This window comes from Benincasa hispida, chromosome 10, assembly GCF_027475165.1.
Source record: "Benincasa hispida cultivar pf3 chromosome 10, pf3_genome.v1.1, whole genome shotgun sequence".
NCBI classification, from domain to species: Eukaryota; Viridiplantae; Streptophyta; class Magnoliopsida; order Cucurbitales; family Cucurbitaceae; genus Benincasa; species Benincasa hispida.
Window position 1 is genome coordinate 40,135,966 of NC_143487.1, and position 12,645 is coordinate 40,148,610.

Genomic DNA, 12,645 nt, shown 5'->3' on the forward strand with positions numbered 1-12,645 from the left:
TCCAATGGAAAAATTTAAGTGTCTAATTTGTGTATTCTTTTTAAAGACAATTGTTACTATAATTATCATAACTTTTTTTAACTGAGGAGATTATAATAATATTGCAGGTTTCATTTCCTCAGTTGAAGTTTTTATCAATTGAGAGTGGAAACAATTTGGAGATACTATGGCATAATAATGGACCGATCGGAAGTTCCTTTTCCAAACTTCAAACAATAAAGATTGTAAATTGCAACAAGTTGAAATGCGTGTTTCCTTCAAACATAGTGACATCACTTGTTTGTTTAGATGATTTGGAAATCCATTCTTGTGTGTTATTGGAAAAGGTATTTGAAATTGAGAAACCGACCTTTGGTGATACAAAAGTAGTAGTGCCATTGAGAAACTTAACTTTACGTTTTCTACCAAATTTAAAGTACGTGGGGAACAAAGATGTTGGTGATCTTTTGGTAATTCCAAATCTAAAGGAAGTACGGGTTAATGATTGCCCAAAGTTGAAAAGTTTGTTTCCAGCTTCCTTCAACAAATATATGAAAGAAGCAGATGAGCAAAATGAAATATTTTCTGTAGATGAAGCATCAAACTTGAGAGAGGTAATTAATACATCTTCAATATTATTATGACCAATACATAACTTCTGTTTACATTATTTAAGGAAACAAATAGAAATTATTTTTATGTTTTATAAATTATCTTTACATTTTTTACAATTTGGTACTAATTAAGTCTAATTATCGTCAACACCTGTTCCAAAACCTTTTTTCACCCACAAGGTATGTGTATTCTTATTGCTTCAAGCACTTTTTTTCTATCATGTTTTCACTAAAAGAGTATGTTTGGGTGTTATTTTGGAGAGAAGAAGCTACAACATAGAGATGTGATCAACTTGAGAAGGATGGCCTACACAGATCAACTCCCTCGATCAATTTCCATAGAAAAGAAAGAATTTACACTGCACTGGGATCGCAGGCTTATGGAAAAAAATTCATCTAATGGAATATGGGTGCTGATTGACCCAGAATTATCTTAGGAAACTTCAAAATAAAAAATAAAAAAATGATTTTCCAACCATTAGATGAAAGATGCTTATTAATGGGTGCTGATTGACAACAATTGTTTTTAACTGGAGATTTTAATAATATTGCAGGTTTCATTTCCTCAATTGGAGGATTTATTCATTGAGAGATGTAATAATTTGGAGATGCTATGGTATAATAATGGACCGATCGGAAGTTCCCTTTCCAAACTTCAAACAATGAAGATTAAAGATTGCAACAAGTTGAAATGCATGTTTTCTTCAAATATAGTAGCATCACTTGTTTTTTTAGATGATTTGTATATCTGTTCATGTCAGTTATTGGAAAGGGTATTTGAAATTGAAAAGCCGACCTTCGGCGATACAAAAGTACCAGTGCCATTGAGAAGTTTATATTTAAGTCGTCTACCAAATTTAATGTACGTGTGGAACAAAGATGCTGGTGATGTTTTGTCATTTCCAAATCTCAAGAATGTCGATGTTACTTCTTGTCCCAAGTTGAAGAGTATGTTTCCAGCGTCCTTCACCAAATATATGAAAGAAATTAAACACTTAAATGTGGAAGAGGAAAACGAAATATTTCCAGTTGATGAAGCATCAAACTTGGGAGAGGTAATTAATACATCTTCAATATTATTAATAACCAATATATGCAAGAATTGTATATGCTTCAATTTGGTACTAATTAACTTCTGTTTTGTTAATCCTACAACTTCTTTTGCTTTTATCAATATATGCATAATAAGGGTTTAGAGACTTTTATTTGTGGATTTCAGGTAGTACAATTCCAGAGCTTGAAAAAATTAACAATGACTTGTAACCTGGCAGAGAAGGAGAGCTTTTGGCTCATATCAAAATTTCTCAAACTCCAAAGTCTTACATTGTTTGGGTCTCACAATGATAACTTGATTACTCTGCCTTTGGAAATGAATGAAGTATTATACAATATTGAAGAACTGGAAATTAGGACTTGCCTCCAGTTGGTACAAGTATTTGGAAATGACAATATCCAAAGATGTGCAAATTTGAAGACGTTAATATTGCGGGATCTTCCTAAACTTACACACGTGTTGAAGAACATCGATCAAATAACCACAATCACATTCTCCAACTTGGTTGATCTTCAAGTACATGGTTGCCATGGAATGAAAATTTTGTTTAGTCTTTCAGTGGCAAAAAATCTGGTGAATCTCAATTCCATTGAAATATTTGATTGTAAGGAAATGAAATACATAGTCGTTGAAGAAGCAGAAGAAGAAAATAGTGAAATTCTTTTTAACAAACTGTTTGAAATCAGTTTATATAACTTACCAAGACTAGCAAGCTTTTACAATGGAAAATGCAAGCTTACGTTACCTTGGTTGCGGACCTTGGAAATAGAAGAATGCAATGAAATGGAGATCTTTTCAAATGGAATAATAAGCATAGAAGAAGGTAAAGACTCAGTATTGGGGGCACCTTATCCAAAACCCTTTTTCACTCACAAGGTATGTGTGTATTCTTACTTCTTCAACCAACTTTTTCCATCATTTTATTACTTAAAGGGTATGTTTGGCTGTTATCTTAGTGTACCTAAAATCACTTTTTGTGTTCTCAAAATCACTTTCTTTTTTTTTAAAAAAATTTATATTTGGCAAATAATGAATTCAATTTTATAACAATCTAAATTCATCAAAAACGAATTTTCAACTTATGTCCACTAAACACAGACTTAAATTGTAGTATGTCAATATATATTTCAACTTAATTACGAAATCAATAAAACTGGCAACCACTTCAAACGAGGTTTAAGAATGTGAAATTATAGCTATCACAATAGGAAAATCTTCAAGATTTTGGTAAAGATTAGAATGTGAAAATCATTGTTAGAGCTAATATCCAAAGGTCAACATGTTTCCAAAATGTGTCTTTATCTCCCAAATACTTTCATACATACTACCATTTAATGACGACTGCATTTTGATTTTGATTTTCTTTTTTTTTTGAAAAATAATGGTATTTTTTTAGAAAAAAAAAATAGAATTGGGAGATATTTTTACAGTCTTATCTAAAAATTAAAAAATTGAGCTTAGCTTAGTGGTAATTGGCATGATCTTCCAGCCTAGAGATGAGATGTTTGATCCCCCTTCCCTTAATTTGTAATGGATGACAATATTATTTTAAGACATGGTAAACATAGCAAATAATCTACGGTTTTACAAATGTGTCATATTACGCCTACGTAAAAGAAGCTTAATAGTGAATAACTTCTATCACCCATAGTGTTATTAGTCTATGAATAAAGGTTTTGAATACTAAAAGAAAAGGCCTATAATGAATAGTTTTCTTCATTAGTATTGTTAAGTGATAGATACTGATAGTTAAATTTGATCGACGTTAATAAACTCCAATAATAGAAGACTATTAGCGATAAACTTCTAATTTTGACAATCTATTACTAAGAGACTTTTCAATTAATTTGATGGGCTAATTAGCTTCTTAAAGTTTTCACGTGGACTCTTATTTAAATATTTCTATATTTTAAAATAATTTTAGGTTTTGCTATTTTTTGCTATCGATATGCAACTAATCCTAAATACAAATATAAAATTGCAGCTTTCATTTCCCGCATTGGAGATTTTAACGATTGATGGAGGAAATAGTTTGGAGATGTTATGGAATAAGAATGAGCCGATTGCAAGTTCCTTTTGCGAACTTCAAGATATAAATATTGAAAACTGCAACAAGTTGAGACGCATGTTTCCTTGGAGTATAGTGAAATCACTTGCTTTTTTAGAAACACTGAATATCTTTGATTGTGAGTTATTAGAAAGGATATTTGAAACCGAAAAGTCGAGTTTTGCAACAGAAGAAGAAGAAAGTGGTGAAATTGTCTTCAACAGTCTGACTCATCTAGAATTTTATAATTTACCAAGATTAGCTTGTTTTTACTTTGGAAAATGCACACTTAAATTTCCTTGCTTGAATTTCTTGAAGATAAGCAGATGCCATGATATGAAAACATTTTCATATGGAATAACGAACACTCCCAATTTGCAAGCCATCGAGATAGGAGAAAATGAAGTCCTAGTATCATCAACAAAGGGGATAAATGACATTATCCAAGTTTTCTTCACACAAGAGGTACGCATATACCCCATTTTTCTTAACGAAAATTGTATTACATAGAAAAATATAGAAAAAATCTTAAAATATAACATATCCTTAAAAGATTTACAAATATGACAAATATAGACCGATAAATTATTGAAATTTCTGGGTCTTGCCCCTTTTATTTGTTCCATGATTCGGGTTTCCCTTCGACTGTTGCAGGATGGAGATTTATTTTTCTTTATTTTCATTTTCTTATTACATGATCTTTGCCACTCTTTGCCCCATCTTCCCAATTTCACCTCTCTTTCCCATCTGTCCCATCCTTTTCCTCTCCCTTGTTTCAAAGCCAAGTTTCGATAATGCACAATCATTTTCACAAATATTTTAATACCAACAAGCCAATATGTAGATATACCAGCTTAAGGCCCCTTGGTTTCATATAGTCGAATATGCCGACTCCATGCCAAGAGACACAAAGAGTGTGATCTCCAACGGTAATTCCTCCCTCTTTTTGTTCCACAAATGGACATCTAATGATCAACTTTATATTCTCCATCCCAGATTTTTTACACTAAGATCTGATGAACATAATACTGTTAAGGATGTCTGGAAAGAGGATTCCTCTGTTTGGTTACCCTACTTTCGTAGGCCTCTGATAGACCGCAAACAAATTATATGGAATCAGATTTATCCAATGACTAGGTCAGGCCTAGATAAGATTCGGGAGAAGACAAAATGAAATGGAGTCATTTCGCTGGAGGGTACATTTAATGTTAAAGATATGAAAAGGCACCTCACTATTTCCCTTCCTACTGATCTCAACATGGATATTGGTCATCTCTGGTCTTCTCATATACCTAAAAAATGCATTTTCTTCATATGGATTCTACTGCATAATGGTCGAAATACATGGGACAAAAGATAGGTGAGATCTCCTAATATGACACTTAGTCCACATTGGTGTATTCTCTGTAAAAAGAATGACGAATTCGCGGATTTATACAATGCCCTTATGCTAAACATATTTGGACCATTCTAAATTCTGCCACAAATAGTCCTTTGCCGAGCAATCTAGAGGCAATTTTATATATCATAACACAATTGAAGCAAAATAATAAGAAGAAAATGTTATGGAGCAATCTTATAGACGCATGCCTGTGGTCTCTTTGGATGGAACGTACTAGAACTTTCAATGAGGAAGCTAAATCTCCAGGTCACTTATGGGAAGATCTTATCAACCTTGCTGCCATGTGGAGTGCTACATCAAATTTATTTTGTTATTATCATGCTGCTTGTATTGCTCTTAATTCGAAGGCTTTGCTCTAGCCTCTCCTTGATCTTTCCTTTGAACATTTACCTTATATTTTTCTTCAATCAGTGCATCCTTTTGGACCGGAGCATGATGAGGACGTTAGAGATGTGTGTACCTAGTTGAGATATACGGGTGCATCCACTGACCCCTCGACAATCTCAATTTTTCAAAAAAAATGTTTGGATGTTATTTTAATATGCTAAAAATCACTTTTGTCGATGCCAAAATAACTTTTCTCTTAAAAAAAAAAAAGACTAATATTTGACAAACATTAAAGTCCATTTTAGGAAACTTCAAAATAAAATAAAAAAAAAATTGATTTTCCAACCATTAGATGAAAGATGCTTATTAATGGGTGTTGATTGACCCTGAATTGTTTTTTAACTGAGGAGATTTTAATAATATTGCAGGTTTCATTTCCTCAAATGGAGTATCTATACATTGATAGATGTAACAATTTGGAGATGCTATGGCATAATAATGGACCAATCAATACTTCCTTTACCAAACTTCAAACAATCAGGATTGAATATTGCAACAAGTTGAAATGCGTGTTTCCTTCAAACATAGTGGCATCACTTGTTTGTTTAGAGGATTTGTATATCTGTTCATGTGAGTTATTGGAAAGGGTATTTGAAATTGCAAAGCCGACCTTCGGTGATACAAAAGTACTAGTGCCATTGAGAAGTTTATATTTAAGTCGTCTACCAAATTTAATGTACGTGTGGGACAAAGATGCTGGTGATGTTTTGGAATTTCCAAATCTAAAGAATGTCGATGTTACTTCTTGTTCCAAGTTGAAAAGTATTTTTCCAGCGTCCTTCACCAAATATATGAAAGAAATTGAACGGTTAAATGTGGAAGAGGAAAACGAAATATTTCCAGTGGATGAAGCATCAAACATGGGAGAGGTAATTAATACATCTTCAATATTATTAATAACCAATATATGCAAGAATTGTATATGCTTCAATTTGGTACTAATTAACTTCTGTTTTGTGAATCATACGACTTCTTTTGCTTTGATCAATATATATATAATAAGGGTTTAGAGACTTTTATTTGTGGATTTCAGGTAGTACGATTCCAGAGCTTGGAAACATTAGCAATGACTTGTAACCTGGCAGAGAAGGAGAGCTTTTGGCTCATATCAAAATTTCTCAAACTCCAAAGTCTTACATTGTTTGGGTCTCACAATGATAACTTGATTACTCTGCCTTTGGAAATGAATGAAGTATTATACAATATTGAAGAACTGGAAATTAGGACTTGCCTCCAGTTGGTACAAGTATTTGGAAATGACAATATCCAAAGATGTGCAAATTTGAAGACGTTAATATTGCGGGATCTTCCTAAACTTACACACGTGTTGAAGAACATCGATCAAATAACCACAATCACATTCTCCAACTTGGTTGATCTTCAAGTACATGGTTGCCATGGAATGAAAATTTTGTTTAGTCTTTCAGTGGCAAAAAATCTGGTGAATCTCAATTCCATTGAAATATTTGATTGTAAGGAAATGAAATCCATAGTCATTGAAGCAGCAGCAGAAGAAAATAGTGAAATTATTTTTAAGAAACTGACTATAACCAGATTACACAACTTACCAAAACTTGCAAGCTTTTACAATGGAAAATGCAAGCTTACGTTCCATTTGTTGGAAACACTGGAAATAGAAGAATGCAATGAAATGGAGATCTTTTCAAATGGAATAATAAGCATAGAAGAAGGTAAAGACTCAGTATTGGGGGCACCTTATCCAAAACCCTTTTTCACTCACAAGGTATGTGTGTATTCTTATTTCTTCAACCAACTTTTTCTATCATTTTATTACTTAAAGGGTATGTTTGGCTGTTATCTTAGTGTACCTAAAATCACTTTCTTTTTTTTTTTTTAATTTTATAACAATCTAAATTCATCAAAAACGATTTTCCAACTTATGTCCACTAAACACATACTTAAATTGTAGTACGTCAATATATATTTCAACTTAATTACGAAATCAATAAAACTGGCAACCACTTCAAACGAGGTTTAAGAATGTGAAATTATAGCTATCACAATGGGAAAATCTTCAAGATTTTGGTAAAGATTAGAATGTGAAAATCATGGTTAGAGCTAATATCCAAAGGTCAACATGTTTCCAAAACGTGTCTTATCTCCCAAATATTGTCATACATACTACCATTTAATGACGACTGTATTTTGATTTTGATTTTCTTTTTTTGAAAAATAATGGTATTTTTATATATAATTGGGAGATATTTTTACAATCTTATCTAAAACTTTACAAATTGAATTTAACTTAGTGGTAATTGGCATGATCTTCCAACCTAGAGATGAGATGTTCGATCCCCCTTCCCTTAATTTATAATTGATGACAATTTTATTTTAAGACATGGTAAACATAGCAAATAATCTATGGTTTTATGATGTGTCATATTACCCCTACCTAAAAGAAGCTTAATAATGAATAACTCATATCACTTATAGTGTTATTAGTCTATGAATAAAGGTTTTGAATACTAAAAGAAAAAGCTTACAATGAATAGTTTTCTTCATTAGTGTTGTTAAGTGATAGGTACTGATAGTTAAATTCGATCAACGTTAATAAACTCCAATAATAGAAAACTATTAGCGATAAACTTCTAATTTTGACGATCTATTACTAAGAGACTTTTCAATCAATTTGATGGGCTAATAAGCTTGTTAAAGTTTTCACGTGGACTCTTATTTAAATCTTTCTATATTTTAAAATAATTTTAGATTTTGCTATCTTTTGCTATGGATATGCAACTAATCCTAAATACAAATATAAAATTGCAGGTTTCATTTCCTGCATTGGAGATTTTAAGGATTGATGGAGGAAATAGTTTGGAGATGTTATGGAATAAGAATAAGCCGATTGCAAGTTCCTTTTGCAAACTTCGAGAGATAAGTATTGAAAACTGCAACAAGTTGAGATGCATGTTTCCTTGGAGTATAGTGAAATCACTTGCTTTTTTAGAAACACTGAATATCTTTTCTTGTGAGTTATTAGAAAGGATATTTGAAACCGAAAAGCGGAGTTTTGCAACAGAAGAAGAAGAAAATGGTGAAATTGTGTTCAACAGACTGAGTCGTCTGGAATTTGATAATTTACCAAGCCTACTTTGTTTTCACTCTGGAAAATGCACACTTAAATTTGTTGCCTTGAATTTCTTGAAGATAAGAAGATGCCATGATATGAAAACATTTTCATATGGAATAACAAACACTCCCAATTTGCAAGCCGTCGAGATAGGAGAAAATGAAGTTCCAGTATCACCAACAAAGGGGATAAATGACATTATCCAAGCTTTTTTCACACAAGAGGTACGCATATATCCCATTTTCACCAGCAAACTACTTCAGCAAGTGATAAATCTATTAGCTAGTCTATTAATAATAAGCTTCTATCACCAGCAAACTACTTCAGCAAGTGATAGAAGTTTATGAATTATAGATTTTTACCAACTAATGTATAATAATTTATTAGTAAATAGTTATAAATGATGGACTTCTATTATTATGACATAAGATATCCACTTATAGAAATCTATCAACTTAATGAATTTAATTAATAAAGTTGAATCTCGAACTAAAGTATATGTGAGATTTGTAGAAGTTGTCACTAATAGAATGTTATCGATGATCGAAGCTATCAACGATAACACGCTATTTGATGGTAAAAATGAATAACAAAAGTTATATCTGATAGCATGTCAATTATCGTTGATAAAAGCGATATAAAAAGGAATAATAATGTGGCTATCAACGATAGACTTTCACCATGTGATATCAGTGATATCGGTGATATTGATGAGAGAATTTCGATGATATCCATATATCAATGGTATCAAATGATATAATGAAAATTCCATTTGGTGAAAGTCTATCGTTGATAGCCACTGCTAAATGCTATTGGTGATAGTCACTCATAGAAACTGATTGATCACTACTAATAGAAGCTATGAGTAATATCCATATATCAGTGATATGACTTTGATATATATCAATTAAATGTATGATATTAATGATATTATTGATACGATTTCGATAGATATCAACTTATATACTTTTTAGTAATAGGCTTCTATCACTTATAGGTTTAAATGTTAACCATTGAAAGTTAATAGTTTCCTTTAAAGTTGAAACTACTTATAAAAGTTTATCATTGATGACTATTGATAGGTTTATGTGTTAATATTTCAAGTTTGAATCCAAAAATAAAAATCAATTGGTATACGCATGATGTAAGAACAATATTCAAAATAGTAATTTAGAAACTTTGTTTGGTTTCAGATTGAATTCCTCCAGAGCATGAGAGATGTGGAATTGAGGTTGAAGAGAGTGAAGAGAGGCTTTTGGCATAAATTGAACTCATTCCCCCAACTCGAATGTCTTAGACTGATTGGTTGTGAGGATGACGACATGGTTTGTTTACCATCGGAAGTGAGTGAAGTATTATACAATATTAGAACTTTCAAAATCGAAAATGCCCTTCAATTGGTACACGTGTTTGAAAATGAAGTATTAACTACAAACAATCATGTTCAAAGATGTGCAAAGTTGAAGGAGATATATTTGTGGGATCTTCCTAAGCTTACGCACGTGTGGAAAGAAAGTAGTGAAGTCATCACAGTTAGTTTGGATAGTTTGGAACATATGGAGGTAAGGAGATGTGAGAATTTGAAATGCATAGTGCCATCGTCATTCTCATTCTTAAACTTGAGGACTCTTATCGTCAATAATTGCAATCGAATGGTGAATTTGTTTAGCTCTTCAGTGGCAAACAATCTGGAAAATCTCGAAAAGATTGAAATATCTGATTGTACAGGAATGACATCTATAGTCATTGCAGATGAAGAAAATGGTGAAATTATTTTCAAAAAACTCCGTTGTCTAGGACTTGATAATTTACCAAGACTATTCAGCTTTTACTCTGGAAAATGTATGCTTAAGTTTCCATCCTTGGAGACATTGGACATATTTCAATGCAATCAAATGGAGACATTTTCAGTTGGAATGGTAAGCACAGCTAGTTTGGAATCCATGACGATAGGAGAAAGTGAATTTATAATCTCACCAACACGGGACATAAATGTTATTATCCAACATATTTTCACAGATCGCAATAGGTACACACTAAATTAAGGATCATAAGATTTCTTGAACCAATTTTATTTATCTAAACATCAAAGCTTCATCATTTTCTTTGTATTCTAATCATACTATTTGAAATTTTTAAGGATGGAGGGAAGTAAGGAGAAGCGTGAAGGTTAATTTAATCTACGAAAGATGTTGCATCACACAAGTAAGATTCTCAAACGTAACTTTAATTAAATAATGATTCACGTTTTCTTATTAAGTATTTGTTATTATTTTTATAGATCGACACATTGAATCATAGATTCGCACATTTTTTTTCTTTTTCTTTTCTGGAGGAATTCTTAGGTCTAATTCAATCCATTCCTTTTGGGAAGAAAATTATTTGGATTACCAAATATCACTTAAAATTTTTGCTTATAAAGAAAAACCTTCAAAATGTCTATCAACGTAGATAAGTGGTGCAATCTTAATCTTGAATTTTAAAAGCAGTTATTCAATAGAATATATGAGAGACATGAAAATGGAGATTAACTTTGCACCCATAAATTTTTTTTTTTTTTTTTTTTGTTAGTAGTGTCACATTATTATTGTTTATTCTTTTTATGGGGATATTATATCTATCATGGAATTTTAGCCTCAATAACCAAATTAGAATGCGTATTTTCATTTATTAAGAACAATTTCTTCTCAACATATGGAGAAGAAGGTTTGAAATTTTAGAAAGATTTATTATAGTAATTTTAGTTTTCATACATGTTGTCTGGTCTATGATGAGATGATTATGTTCAAAGTTGCACGGATGTGTCTGATTCAAATATAAACTTCTAAGGAGTGATTTACTTTGTGAGTAACAAAGTTGAACTCAAATATTTCTTGAACCAATCTAATGTATCTAAGGTGTTTTCTTTTGTTTTAGGAAATATTTGAGGAAAAGAGAGATGTTAAAAAGAATATTTGTTAAATTAAAAGATAAATTTTAGTGAGAAAAGATCAGAATAGATGACATATATGTTAGAGTTATATATATATATATATCTATAGATATAACATGTGAGATAGGGGATTCCTCTCTAACTGAGATTGATAGCACGTCTCTTTCTTTCCATGAAAGTAATAAATATGTTTGCAAGAAAATTTTCATAATTTTTTCTTTTAATTTAATAAACCTAACACTTTTCAATAGGAAAAAAACTTAAACTTGGACGAAATTAAGAATTTCGGATTTTAATTATTTAATATTCATAAGTTGATAATTCATTATTGCATTTTGATTCAAAATAAAAATTTTAATGATTTATGGCTTATAGTAATGATATGTTCTTCATTTATTTTAATAATGATCAGTAGAATATAGAACATTTAAAACCAAAATCAATTTTTTACAAAGGTCATTTTCTTAGTAACTTGAAAAGTAAAATAATTGTTCATGGAAGGACTGCGGTAGACTGCTAATATATTTGTCATACAAATTTTTTAGATGACCAGTTTAACATATTTTGGCAGTCTGGTTGCATCCTTTTAGGAGTTGATGCGAATCCAATTTTCTTCTCTTCAAAACAAAGTCTGTTGATGGCCTCTACATGTCACAAACCCATATAGATAAATATCTTTATTCATTTTAAATCATGTTTCATGATATGAACAAACATTGTGTTTGAAAGTATAAAACTATACGTAGAACTGAATATATATAAATGATAAAACACATGTTTTCTTGTGGTGAATTTTTTTTAAGAAACGTATTTTTAATCATTTCAAAATGATTACTCAAAATATTGTTAAAGTTAGATTTTGTAATTTTATTTCAGTTTCTTTACTAAATACATATTGTTGGAAGTGTTGACGAGCCCATTCTAAGATTAACTCTAAATCTCACAAATTTTGAATAAAAGAAACTTGTTCTCTTATAAAACTCAAGAACACACAAGAGAATAATATTATTCTCTTGAAACTCAATTTTTTTTTTTTTTTATTATTTATTTGATTGTCTTCCTTCACTTGATTACAAAGGAGGGAAATGAACTCTTTATATAGTAATTAAGAGATGTTTTGTAAAAGATACAAAATAAAT

At 31.0% G+C, this 12,645-nt stretch overlaps 1 protein-coding gene across 6 annotated transcripts in view; it reads left to right on the top strand.

Annotated features, from left to right (window-relative positions):
* LOC120088493 (uncharacterized) overlaps positions 1-12,645 on the top strand; it is a 39,314-nt gene that overhangs the window by 21,843 nt on the left and 4,826 nt on the right. For all 6 annotated transcript variants that reach the window (XR_016524051.1, XM_090306181.1, XM_039045837.2 and 3 more), the window contains 9 exons: positions 108-593; positions 1,148-1,648; positions 1,813-2,523; positions 3,632-4,159; positions 5,852-6,352; positions 6,517-7,227; positions 8,271-8,798; positions 9,768-10,603; positions 10,715-10,779. Coding sequence is in view for 5 of the 6 variants with exons in the window: in XM_090306181.1 (XP_090162307.1) it covers positions 108-593; positions 1,148-1,648; positions 1,813-2,523; positions 3,632-4,159; positions 5,852-6,352; positions 6,517-7,227; positions 8,271-8,798; positions 9,768-10,603; positions 10,715-10,748 (4,836 nt within the window). In the remaining variant the exon portion in view is untranslated. The remainder of the gene's footprint in view (positions 1-107; positions 594-1,147; positions 1,649-1,812; positions 2,524-3,631; positions 4,160-5,851; positions 6,353-6,516; positions 7,228-8,270; positions 8,799-9,767; positions 10,604-10,714; positions 10,780-12,645) is intronic.